Raw genomic sequence first — 12,224 nt, 5'->3', positions numbered from 1 at the left:
AAAAAACCTTTTGACGGTTCCTTGGAACCAAACCAGATGGTAATTGTGGGAGATGCATAAACGGTTTCTTGAAGCAAGCTGAAAAGTAGCCGTAGGAAGCTGTTAATTTCATACTGTGCATGAAATACTTAACCCTTTCTCCTTCCACTGTTACCCACTCAGAATCACGCTTCTAAGCAACTTTTCTCCCTGCAGGGGAAAAGGCACAGGGACCGTGTAACTTCTCTCCCACAGGTGAGAAAGCAGCCAGGGGTGGGTTGATTTTGAATGGGGAAATGGCAGGAAGCAAATAGGTTATATAGTCCCTTCACCTTTCCCCCTCCCCCTCCCCCCAAAAAGTCCTAATCACAACCTCCAATTGCCAGGAGAGCATTCACATAAGTATTCACATAAGCATAAAATGATGCCTAGTAATAAACTAAAAGGAGAGCTCTGGCTTTCTATTTGGCTTATATATGTTTGAAATGTTCTGCCAGTACAGAGTGGCAGTGACTACTGCTTTCATACACCTGGGACTATGCATGTGTCGTTCACACATACAGGTTTGGTACTCAACGAGCAAAGCATTGTGACGGAAACTTGCATGTGTGAATGAGATCTCACACATCGAGAGCCTTAGACAGAACTTTCATAGCACCTCACATTAATGCATGTCAAGGAAGCTAGGACACATCCAATCGAACGGCATCAAGTGCTGAGTAGCCAGGTAGTGAGAGATAAAAGTGATGTGAATACATGTGTGAACCAGCTCTACCTCTCTTTCAAATCAGAACCAGTGAAGGCGGTGAAGGTCCTGTGTGAGTGTCTGGAGGCAGTTGGAGGATGGATGGCGGCTAATGGATTGAGGTTGAATCCTGACAAGGCAGAAGTACTGTTTTGGGGGGACAGGAGGCGGACAGGTGTGGAGGACTCCCTGGTCCTGAATGAGGTAACTGTGCCCCTGAAGGACTAGGTGCGCAGTCTGGGAGTCATTTTGGACTCACAGCTGTCCATGGAGGCACAGGCCAATTCTGTGTCCAGGGCAGCTGTTTACCAGCTCCATCTGGTACGCAGGCTGAGACCCTATCTGCCCACAGACTGTCTTGCCAGAGTGGTGCATGCTCTAGTTATCTCCCGCTTGGACTACTGCAAGGCGCTCTACGTGGGGCTACCTTTGAAGGTGACCTGGAAACTACAACTAGTCCAGAATGCGGCAACTAGACTGCTGACTGGGAGCAGCCGCTGAGACCATATAACACCAGTCTTGAAAGACCTACACTGGCTCCCAGTACATTTCCGAGCACAATTCAAAGTGTTGGTGCTGACCTCTCAAGCCCTAAACAGCCTTGGTCCAGTATACCTGAAGGAGCATCTCCACCCCCATCGTTCTGCGTGGACACTGAGGTCCATCGCCGAGGGCCTTCTGGCAGTTCCCTCACTGCGAGAAGCTAAGTTACAAGGAACCAGGCAGAGGGCCTTCTCGGTAGTGGCCCCCGCGCTGTGGAACGCCCTCCCACCATCTGGTCAAAGAGAAGAACAACTACCAGACTTTTAGAAGACATCTGAAGGCAGCCCTCTTTAGGGAAGCTTTTAATGTTTAACAGACCACTGTATTTTAATACTCTGTTGGAAGCCGCCCAGAGTGGCTGGGGAAACCCAGCCAGATGGGCGGGGTATAAATAATAAATTCTAAATTCTAGACTCAGGGATTTAAGCAAAGCACCACCAAACCACTTTACACACAGAATTACAATACTGTGTCTCAGCCCATATGCTTTGGTGTTGGGTGAATGTGCTGCTCAGGAAGCAGTGTGGTTTTGCACTGCCATACGGTACGTGTAAGTTTTGGGTTACAAAATCCAGCCGTATTATGGTGAACGCACCTTGTACATAAACGGAGCCTGTCGACAGCTCGTCTCCTGTGCTACAAGTGTAGGGGCCGCAATCTTCGGGCTCCAGATTGTGAATGATCAGCTCAATACTTGTGCCTTTCTGCCGCATCTCATACTTGGCACTAGGCTGAAGGACGATGGCTCCTTTCCTCCACTCCACGGGAGCGTCAGGTTTTGAGATCTCGCAGCGCAGGACGGCCTTTCCACCTGCTTCTGATTCCACGTTCTGCAATTCTTCTTTGAAGAGCACTGGCAGAACTGCAGGGAAGAGAAGATCAGGGCAGTGATAACCCTACCCTATCAAAATGGAGGGCCTGGACGCTCATGTGGACTGAGAAATATTTGTGGGCGTAGATCACGGCTTTAATTAATAAGGAACTCTGGCAAGATGCGCCCACACCAGCTTCTGCTGGACTTTGCAGAGATGCCATCTATGGCAACACTGTCAGAGATGAGATCGGTAAAGGTGTATGGATATATATGTAAAAACAGGATGTGGCATGGCCAATTCTGGTTGTGCCCGCGGGATTATGAGCACTGCCCAGCTACCACTGATTTCAAAATCCGTACTAAGATCCCAGAGGTTGTTAAGACTGGGAGAAGAAGGTAAGGAATGAGGTACCTGTGGTCAAACAATTATCTAGCTTCTGGCAGTTGTTCCAAGTTTTAATCAGAGTATGCTAAAAGGTTTCCCCAGAGTTTCATTCATATGGAAAATGAAATTGTTACACCAACCGTTAGCCACAGACATGGCAGAATTGGTCTGTAGGCGGCAGCAGAGGGGGGCACCAGGAGGGGGCAAGGGGACAGTTGCAAGCCCCCTCCCAATGAATCATAACCCAGAGCCCCAGTTTTCACTTATTTTTTTCTTTCTGCTGTCCCACTTTTGGTTGTTAGTACCTTTATAAGTACTACACAGGTGGCACTGTGGGTCGGTGGTTCGAATACCCGCGACGGGGTGATCTCCCGTTGCTCGCTCCCTGCTCCTGCCAACCTAGCAGTTTGAAAGCACGTCAAAGTGCAAGTAGATAAATAGGTATTGCTCCGGCGGGAAGGTAAACGGCGTTTCCGTGGCTGCTCTGGTTCGCCAGAAGCGGCTTAGTCATGCTGGCCACATGACCCGGAAGCTGTACACTGGCTCCCTCGACCAATAAAGCGAGATGAGCACCGCAACCCCAGAGTCGGCCACGACTGGACCTAATGGTCAGGGGTCCCTTTACCTTTACCTTTATAGGAGTTTCCCTGCTTGTTTTTTTCCTGATTTTACATTGTAGGTTTTGTATGCTCTTTTTCTCAGGGTCTCTCTCTCTCTCTCTCTCTATATATATAGCATTTGTAGAACCTGGGATATGAGGCAACATGTACAGGCACTATTCTTACCATTTTTCTGTGAGTCAGTAGCCTGCTCCCTGCAGGATAAGCTCCCACTGTAGCTTTCCTACCAATTCAGGGTAAACCATGATGGCAGTGATGCAAGACTAACACTTGTTACATCTCTGGAGTGGAACTATTGATAAAACAAATGCAGACCCCTCCAGGCCACAAAGGCAAGCATGCAGAAGGACTGGGAATGAGCCCAAACTTCTCCTACCTTTGACTTTCACGGTGGCTGTTGTCTGTTGGTCTCCTGAATCGCAGGTGTACTCGCCAGCATCCTGAGCTTCCACATCGTAGATGAGGAGCTCTGCAAAGTTCCCTTCCTGCCTGAGCTCATACTTGTCGCTGGACTGCAGCACCACTTTCCCTTTCTTCCAGGCCACCGGGGCCAAAGACTTGGACAGCTCACAGCGCAAAGACACTGTGTTCCCCGTCTCAACCTCTTTGTTTTGGAGACCACGTTTGAAAAGGACAGGGAGAGCTGGAAGGCAAGAGAACTCGTATCTGAGAGAGTCATTATGATCTTTCTTAATCATGCCTCCCTTCTGGCTCAGAATAGGAATAGCAGTCGGGTTTCGTTTTTTAAAAAAATGATTTGTTGATGTGTTTCTGTTTTTAATGGGACGCGGGTGGCGCTGTGGGTTAAACCACTTGCCGATCAGAAGGTCGGCAGTTCAGATCCCCACGACGGGGTGAGCTCCCGTTGCTCGGTCCCTGCTCCTGCCAACATAGCAGTTCGAAAGCACGTCAAAGTGCAAGTAGATAAATAGGTACCACTCCGGCAGGAAGGTAAACGGCATTTCCGTGCGCTGCTCTGGTTCGCCAGAAGTGGCTTAGTCATGCTGGCCACATGACCTGGAAGCTGTATGCCGGCTCCCTCAGCCAATAAAGCGAGATGAGCGCCGCAACCCCAGAGTCAGTCACGACTGGACCTAATGGTCAGGGGTCCCTTTACCTTTACCTTCTGTTTTTAATAGCATTTGCCATAGCTGTTCTTAGTTTATATAAGTGATTGCTTTTGGGGCTGCCTAGAAAACATCTCTCATGGGGCAAGCTATATAAATGAGGTATATGGATAAATAAATGCCCCGATTGCACTGGCACTTTGAGATTCAAAAGGAGGGTGTGCTCAGTCAAGAACCCTTGGGCCAAATGCTCTCAACACCCAACAACAACAACAACAACAATTTATTATTTATACCCCGCCCATCTGGCTGTTTCCCCAGCCACTCTGGGTGGCTTCCAACAGAATATTAAAATACAATAACCTATTAAACATTAAAAGCTTCCCTAAAGCCCTAGTACACAAAAATACAAAACATAATGGTTGATCTCTTTCCTCCCATCTGTGTAAAATACTATCTTAAAGGGAAAAGCTGTCTGCAGCAACCTCCAAAAGTAGTGATGCCACACCAAAAGCTGAAATTTTATGCTGGTCTGGAGGTTCTTTCCCAGGCAAAGCACCTGCGGACTTTCAGAAGAAGCCTAAAGCGTTGTAAGATTAGAATAAAATTCTGGGGAGAGACCTGAACATTCCTCAGTTGCAGCCAGATTGCGATCAAGGCAAAGTTTGCTATGAATTTTGTGGTTTGTCTGCAGGCAAGACATCTGAAGAACCTCAAGAGAAATCATAAAGGGTTTGGCGAGCCCAGAGTCCAGGCATAAAAGTTACTGTAATCGTAGTGCTTTCCTCTGTGTAATATACTTCACAATTATTATTTTCATTTCTCCCAGCAAACTGAGGATAACTTCACACTTTTATGTTGTTAGAATGAAGCAGGTGTGGGCAACCTCTGGCCCATTGGTTAATTTTTGCCTGCCAGGTGTTCCAGTTTGACTCATGAGGCCAGATTCTCAGCTGGTGGGCAGGATATGGGGTTCATTTCTGTGCTGGCTGCATGCAACAGTTCCCCATAGGGAACTGGAACACACAGTCAATGCAGAGGAATTCAGGCCACCATCATCAGCTCAGTCTGGCAAGATTGAATACAGACTTCCCCTGATCAGGGAAGGTTTTTTTAAAAAAATACTTTTTATTAAGTTTTCAAAAGCAAAATCAAATAAGAACATAAGTCAAATTTCCAAAAACAAACTCCAATTAAACATAAACTCTTACATCCAGCATCTTAATGTTTTCTTATTTACACTGCGCTTTGTCGCGCTCAGGCTTCCTTCCTTCCCTGCTTCGGCTTTCACAAATTAACACCTACTCCTACAGATTCTTATTTACCCTCCACCCACATCACAAGATTTAAGTTAATCCTGCTACAGTTTTTAAACTTCTACAATTATTCCGTATATACACAACAAATTTATTCCACTCCTCTTCAAACTTTGTTACTTTTTGATGTCTAATCTTATTAGTCATTTTCGCCAACTCCGCATATTCAAACATCTTCACTTGCCACTCCACTAACGTTTGGATCAGGGAAGGTTTTGTACTGTGCTCACTGCTGTAACAAAACTTAGCTTTTTCAGGGAGTTCAGGGCCCTTCCTGGTGGCAAAAGGATTTTCACTGAACCCCCTTTAAAAATCAAGGCTTCTTCTTCACATTGCTGTGAGCTGCTTCAGAAGTGAGATGCTTTAGGACTTCAGAGCACTAAATCACCCAATGCAAGTTTGTCCTCAGATGATTGACAGGTGGACAGTCCCACCCACCTATTAAATTTGCCCCAATCCTAATAACGATCTGCTCCATGGAGCAAAAAAAGGTTCCCCACACCTGTTAGTCATAAACTCCAAAGAGAGGTTTTTACCTTTAACCTTTAACCTAGCTGTCGTCTTCCTGTCTGCTGTGCTACAGCTGTATTCTCCTGAATCTTCAGGGGCCACGGTACGGATGATCAAACTGTGGGCAGTTCCTTCTACTTTAATTTCAATCTTCTGGCTGGGCTGGACTGTGGACGAACCCTTCTTCCATTCCACACGGACATTGGGTTTGGAAAGGTCACAGCGGAAGATAGCTGTGGCGTTCTCATCTACTTCCATATTCTCCAGCTGCTTTATGAAGATTACTGGAGCAGCTGTACAGAGGGAAAAACAAAGCCTTTGCTGGAATGGTATGTATATGCATGTGTGTGTGTGTGTGTGTGTGTACACACAAACAAATACAATTTGAACCCATGTTTCATTGTTAATGCAGCCTCAGAGTGAGGAACAGCATTCAAATACAATAAAACAATATTCGTTTAAATGCAACTTAAGCCAGTAAGATATTAATATAACCGCTTCAGCTAAACGAGGGGTACCGCTTTAGTCAAAGGTTTGGATGAATAATCATGCTTTTACCTGATGTCAAAATTCCATTACCATAGATACCAATGGCGCCTGATAAGGGTGATCATTCTAAAGCGTGGGTCCAACTATTGAGAATATCCCACCAGGGGTTATCACATACCATTATTTCAGAGAACTGTGACACAGTGAGAAGAACTTCATCCCCCGATGGGCTGCTTAATTGTTCAGCAAGCATAAAAAATTAATTACTTTTGCGCTATTTCTAGAGGGGGAAAATATTTTTTCTGCAAAAAATAATAATAAAGGACTCAAACTGTCCAACTTCTAATTAGGACAGCTTCCCTGGCTGTAAAACCTTTTATCTAATAAATCCTCTGTGAGTACAGTGGTGCCCCGCAAGACGAATGCCTCGCAAGACGGAACACCCGCAAGACGAAAGGGTTTTCCGTTTTGGAGGCGCTTCGCAAGACGAATTTCCCTATGGGCTTGCTTTGCAAGAAGAAAGCCCATAGGGAAATCTCCGGGGACCTCTTTTAAATGCTGGCGGTGGGGAGCAAAGCCTTTCCCCCCCTCCGGCCTTCAGAAGAGGTCCAGGAAGGCCGGCGGGGGCCAAAAGGCTTTGCTCCCCACCGCCAGCATTTTAAAAGCAGTCCGGGATAGCAGGGAAGCACTTCCCGCTATCGCGGACGGCTTTTGAGGGTAGGCGGGGGGGAGCAAAGACTTTCGCCCCCCGCCCGCCTTCAGAAGAGGTCCTGGACCTCTTCTGAAGGTGGGCGGGGGGCGAAAGTCTTTGCTCCCCCCTGCCTGCCTTCCCGGGAGAGCGGAGAAAGGCAGCGCGTTTCTCCGCTGTCCCGGACGGCTTTTGAAGGCAGGCGGGGGGGGCAAAGACTTTCGCCCCCCGCCCGCCTTCAGAAGAGGTCCAGGACCTCTTCTGAAGGCTGGCGGGGGGCAAAAGTCTTTGCTCCCCCCTGCCTGCCTTCCCAGGGGCTTTTACATCACCCCGGACAGCGGAAAAGTCCTCCAGCCGCCCGCCAGCATTTTAAGATCGCCCCGCTGTCCCGGGGTTTTTTAAAATGCTGGGGGTGGGAAGAAAAGCCCTTGTCCCCCCCCCCCAGCCTTCAGAAGAGGTCGAGGGACAGACTGTCCCCGGACCTGGTCTGAAAGCAGTTTCCCTAGGAACGCATTTGTCAGGGGTTCAGGAGCAGAGGGACAGGAAAGGGAGGAATTAGAGACCGAGGGAGAGGAATCCGAGGGAGAGGTCAGCGATGATAGCCGTCCGAGGTCTCTAAGTCTCTCCAGCGAATCAGAGGATTCACAGAAAGGGGCTCCCGTGGTCAGAGCTAGGGGGTTGCCAGAGGGAACACCACAGGAAGGAGGGGCCAGAGGGGACTCAGAAAGCAGCAGTTGGAAATCGGGACCAGCTTCCCCACCGGAGAGCAGTAAGGGGGAGGAGTCCCAAGCATCGGCAGCAGGCAGCTTTCCGTCAGCGGAAGGACATGAGTCAGGGTTAGCCACGCCTGCATCAGAGAGCGAGGAAACGGTCAAAAGGAAGGTCAGAGGCAGCGCGCGCGCGCCAAGTTCAAATGTGCAAGAGGGTGGCGCAATGAGCAGCCCGGAGAGGGAGCCAGGTCCCAAAGCCCGCTGAAGAGAGGGGGAAGAGTCCGAGGGGTCCGCCTCCGAGGCGTCCAGGAAGGAAGGCACCCCGGGGGGTAGTAGGACCCAGAGGCGGAAGGAGAAACGAAGAAGGTGGAGTAAGGCTAGAGTCTTAAACTGGTGTACAGGGGGCGGAGACTCAGACGAGGCTTCGCTGGTCTAGGGTCTAGACGTAGAGACGCACGCTAGGGCTTGAAAATGGAAACTAAACTTCAATAAAGACTTTTGTACAGTTCTACTGGCTAGCGTTGGTCCTCTGTGAGCTGGGACCGGGAGGCAGTCTCTGACAGCATTAATTGATTTTCAATGCATTCCTATGGGAAACCGTGCTTCGCAAGACGAAAAACTCACAAGAAGAAAAAACGAATTAATTAATTTCGTCTTGCGAGGCACCACTGTACTGTAATGATTATTTTGTTCGGTTGCATTGTTTTGTACATATTTTTAAAACAGAGGGATTTGGGAAATAAATATATTTATTTCCCAAATCTCTCTATTTGTAAAATAACGTATTTTTCCGGGTATTACACACCCCCACGTATAAGATAACCCCTATTTTTTAAAACCCAAAATTAAGAAAATAAGTTGTTTAGCTTTTTTGGAGGGGGTGAGGGAGGTCACTTCTGCCAATCGCTTACCCGCCTGCCTGCCACTGCCGATCGCTTGCCCCAGCCACTGCCAATGGCACACCTCACCGCAGCCGCCAATTGTTTGCCCACTCGCTGTCACCAACAGCCCACCTGCCCACTTCCTGCAGCTGCCAATTGCCTGCCTGCCCAATTGCCGCAACCACAGCCAATCACCAGCAGGCCTTGCCGCAGCCACCAATCACCTGCCCAATCACGGCTGCCAATCTCCTGCTTGCTGCTGCCATTAATTGCACGTCCCCGTCCCCCCGTCCCCCGCATTCACTATCCATGTATAAGACGACACCCAATTTTTGCCTTATTTTTTTTTAGCAAAAAGCATCGTCTTATACACAGAAAAATACGGTACAGTGGTGCCTCGCAAGACGAAATTAATTCGTTCCGCGAGTTTTTTCGTCTTGCGATTTTTTCGTCTTGCGAAGCACGGTGTCGGAAAAGTTTTGGAAAAGCTTCAAAAATCACCAAAGTCTTCAAAAACCTCAAAAAAAAGGCTACCACACCGCGTTCTATGAGTTGCTCCTCGAAGTCAAGTCGCAACTGTATTAACGGTGTTAAGAAAAAGGAAACAAACTTGCAAGACGTTTCCGTCTTGCGAAGCAAGCCCATAGGGAAAATCGCCTTGCGAAGCAGCTCAAAAAACCAAAAACCCTTTCGTCTTGCGAGTTTTCCGTCTTGCGAGGCATTCGTCTTGCGAGGTACCACTGTATGTACAAAACAATGCAACCAAATACACACACACACACACACACACACACACACACAATCAATAATCATTAAAATAATTCTTAAAAAACATCACAACCCACAGAGTTTTCATTAGATAAAATCATTATAGTAGCCTCACTTAAGCACAATAGTCCTGGGACCTTCCATCGCTGCTTCTCACCCCCAATATTCACCTCAAAGGAACCCCAGGGTTTGCACTTAGAATAAAGAGATCTGTGATTTGAGCAGACGAGCAGATTTTTCGATCAAGAGGGCTAAGTTTCTTCTGACAGACACAACAGGGTATTGTACGATCCAGATTATTTTGACAGAAGGGAGAGCTCTCCCTCTAAAGGGCTGGCTTACTTGTGCTGCTCAATTAGCTGGGCCTCATTTGCAAAGAAAATGGTGGACCACTTTGATGGTCAATAACATAGATCCCCCTATAAAGAGTTATGGTGCTGGAGGAGACTCTTGAGAGTCCCATGGACTGCAAGAAGATCAAACCTCTCCATTCTGAAGAGAATCAGCCCTGAGTGCTCACTGGAAGGACAGATCCTGAAGCTGTGGCTCCAAGACTTTGGCCACCTCATGAGAAAAGAAGACTCCCTGGAAAAGAGCCTGATGTTGGGAAAGATGGAGGGCACAAGGAGAAGGGGGTGACAGAGGACGAGATGGTTGGACAGTATTCTCGAAGCTACGAACATGAGTTTGACCAAACTGCGGGAGGCAGTGGAAGACAGGAGTGCCTGGCGTGCTCTGGTCCAGGGGGTCACGAAGAGTTGGACACAACTAAACGACTAAACAACAACATAAAGAGTTCGCTCACTTACGCTGCACAGTCAGCTGGGCCTCAGAAGAATTCTGTCCCACTTTGAAAGTGACGGACCCGGAGTCTTCAAGCGTCACCTTCCGGAGGGTGAGCGTGTGAATTTTCCCTTGAACCTCAATCTCGTTCATTTCGTTGGACTGGAGAGGCACCCCGCTCAGACTCCATTCCACGTCCTTTGCCTTCTCCCGAGACACCTTGCACTGGAACACGGCATCTTCATTTTCGTACAAGGTGATATCTTTCAGTGCCTCCACTATGGTGGCTGGCGCTTCTAAAATTAAAGCAGAAAGAGATTTTTTTTTCCCAGTTCCATTTTTCTTTCCATATCTCTTGCTACACTATTCACAACCGCCTGTTAAATGTGGTCTCTAATATTCATCAGCTGCAGGAAACAGATGAATAACCACTGCTTGGCTGTTTAGTGCACCCCTTGGACATTAAAACTGAAAAAAGAACCCATGGAAACAATAGGCATGGGTGAATCTGTCTATTTCAGTATCACTTTCTCATTTTTCCTGAAAAGTAGGTGGGTTCCCATGAGGCAAGACACAGCAAGAACATTTATTGAACTACAGAACTGGGAAACGGGGAAAGCGATTGCTTATATATATTCCTGAAAGCCTGGGCCACTCCCACTCCCAACGTGATTGGCTATCTAAACTTCCAAGCTGCGAATCATGACTCAGAGTTCAAGGGCCAATGGCAGAGGCCCAAATCCTGAAATATTCTGTGACTGGACATCATGTATCGAATCAGAACACAGAAGCTCAGAATCCTTAGTCCAGACTCAAACTCGGGCACTGACCACTGAATACATTACATTTCCCATCTTAAGTTCAGTTCTCCTCATTAGTTTGTGCTTTTTAAAAAGGTTCTTGTGAAAATAAAGCAGCATTTTAATGTGAATTTCTCCTAATAGATACATTTTGTATGCAATTTTGCCTGCTTTACATGTATCAAAGCCATTTCACAAATGTAATCAAATTTTGCATGTTATTTTCAGCATGCTTGACCCTAGTAGATGTATTTTTGAACAAATTGCATGGCTGGGGAACTGCATTGCCAAATTAAGAGCATGCATTTTAAAGAATGAAGTGTTCCAGTTTGCATATTGTTTTGGAAAATGAGAATTAGTTAAGTCTGCCTTTAAATGTGAACTGAATTGAGCTTCTCCCCTGGACTATGCAGAATTAGATAAATTAACAGGCAGGATTCGAAATCTGCGGGACCAGAGATTCTTAGAAGACTGGAGTAAATATCTGAACTATTTGAAAAGCAATTGTAATAAACAGATTACGCTAGTAGGTCTGCAAGAAGTTCTTTAAGGAGGACTATTTGAAATATTGCAAGAAAGACAATGATGAGAATTGTTCGTTAAGATAATTAAAAGTAATAGAGAAATTAAGAAATGCAGAACAAGTGATAAAGAATGGAAAATCTTCAGAAGTTGTTGACGGAAGTCTAAAATATTGTATAAGATAAGAAGTTATGTTAAATGATCGTTGGAAATGATATGTTAAAAAAAAACCAATAAAAGTGTTTGTGTGCATGAATTGAGCTTCTCCCCAACCTCTATTTTGTTATAGTGCCTTGTTCGTCTTTTCCCTTTTCGATTTTATGTTACTTACGCTCTGTGTCTTTGTGGGTTAAACCACAGAGCCTAGGACTTGCCGATCAGAAGGTTGGCGGTTTGAATCCCCACTACGGGGTGAGCTCCCATTGCTTGGTCCCTGCTCCTGCCAACCCAGCAGTTCGAAAGCACGTCAAAGTGCAAGTAGATAAATAGGTACCGCTCTGGCGGGAAGGTAAATGGCGTTTCCGTGCACTGCTCTGGTTCGCCAGAAGTGGCTTCATCATGCTGGCCACATGACCCGGAAGCTGTACGCCGGCTCCCTCGGCCA

The 12,224-nt window shown here is 47.0% G+C and overlaps 1 protein-coding gene across 1 annotated transcript in view; it reads right to left on the bottom strand.

The window, feature by feature from the left end:
* Positions 1 to 12,224, bottom strand: part of OBSCN (obscurin, cytoskeletal calmodulin and titin-interacting RhoGEF) — a 206,571-nt gene that overhangs the window by 65,693 nt on the left and 128,654 nt on the right. Inside the window, exons 56-59 of the mRNA XM_077936688.1 lie at positions 10,325 to 10,594; positions 6,006 to 6,272; positions 3,463 to 3,729; positions 1,863 to 2,129 (exon numbers count right to left, since the gene is read on the bottom strand). Coding sequence (XP_077792814.1) covers positions 1,863 to 2,129; positions 3,463 to 3,729; positions 6,006 to 6,272; positions 10,325 to 10,594 — 1,071 coding nt within the window. The remainder of the gene's footprint in view (positions 1 to 1,862; positions 2,130 to 3,462; positions 3,730 to 6,005; positions 6,273 to 10,324; positions 10,595 to 12,224) is intronic.

Source organism: Podarcis muralis, chromosome 12 (assembly GCF_964188315.1).
Source record: "Podarcis muralis chromosome 12, rPodMur119.hap1.1, whole genome shotgun sequence".
Lineage (NCBI taxonomy): Eukaryota > Metazoa > Chordata > Lepidosauria > Squamata > Lacertidae > Podarcis > Podarcis muralis.
This window is presented reverse-complemented; position numbering and strand designations above follow the sequence as displayed.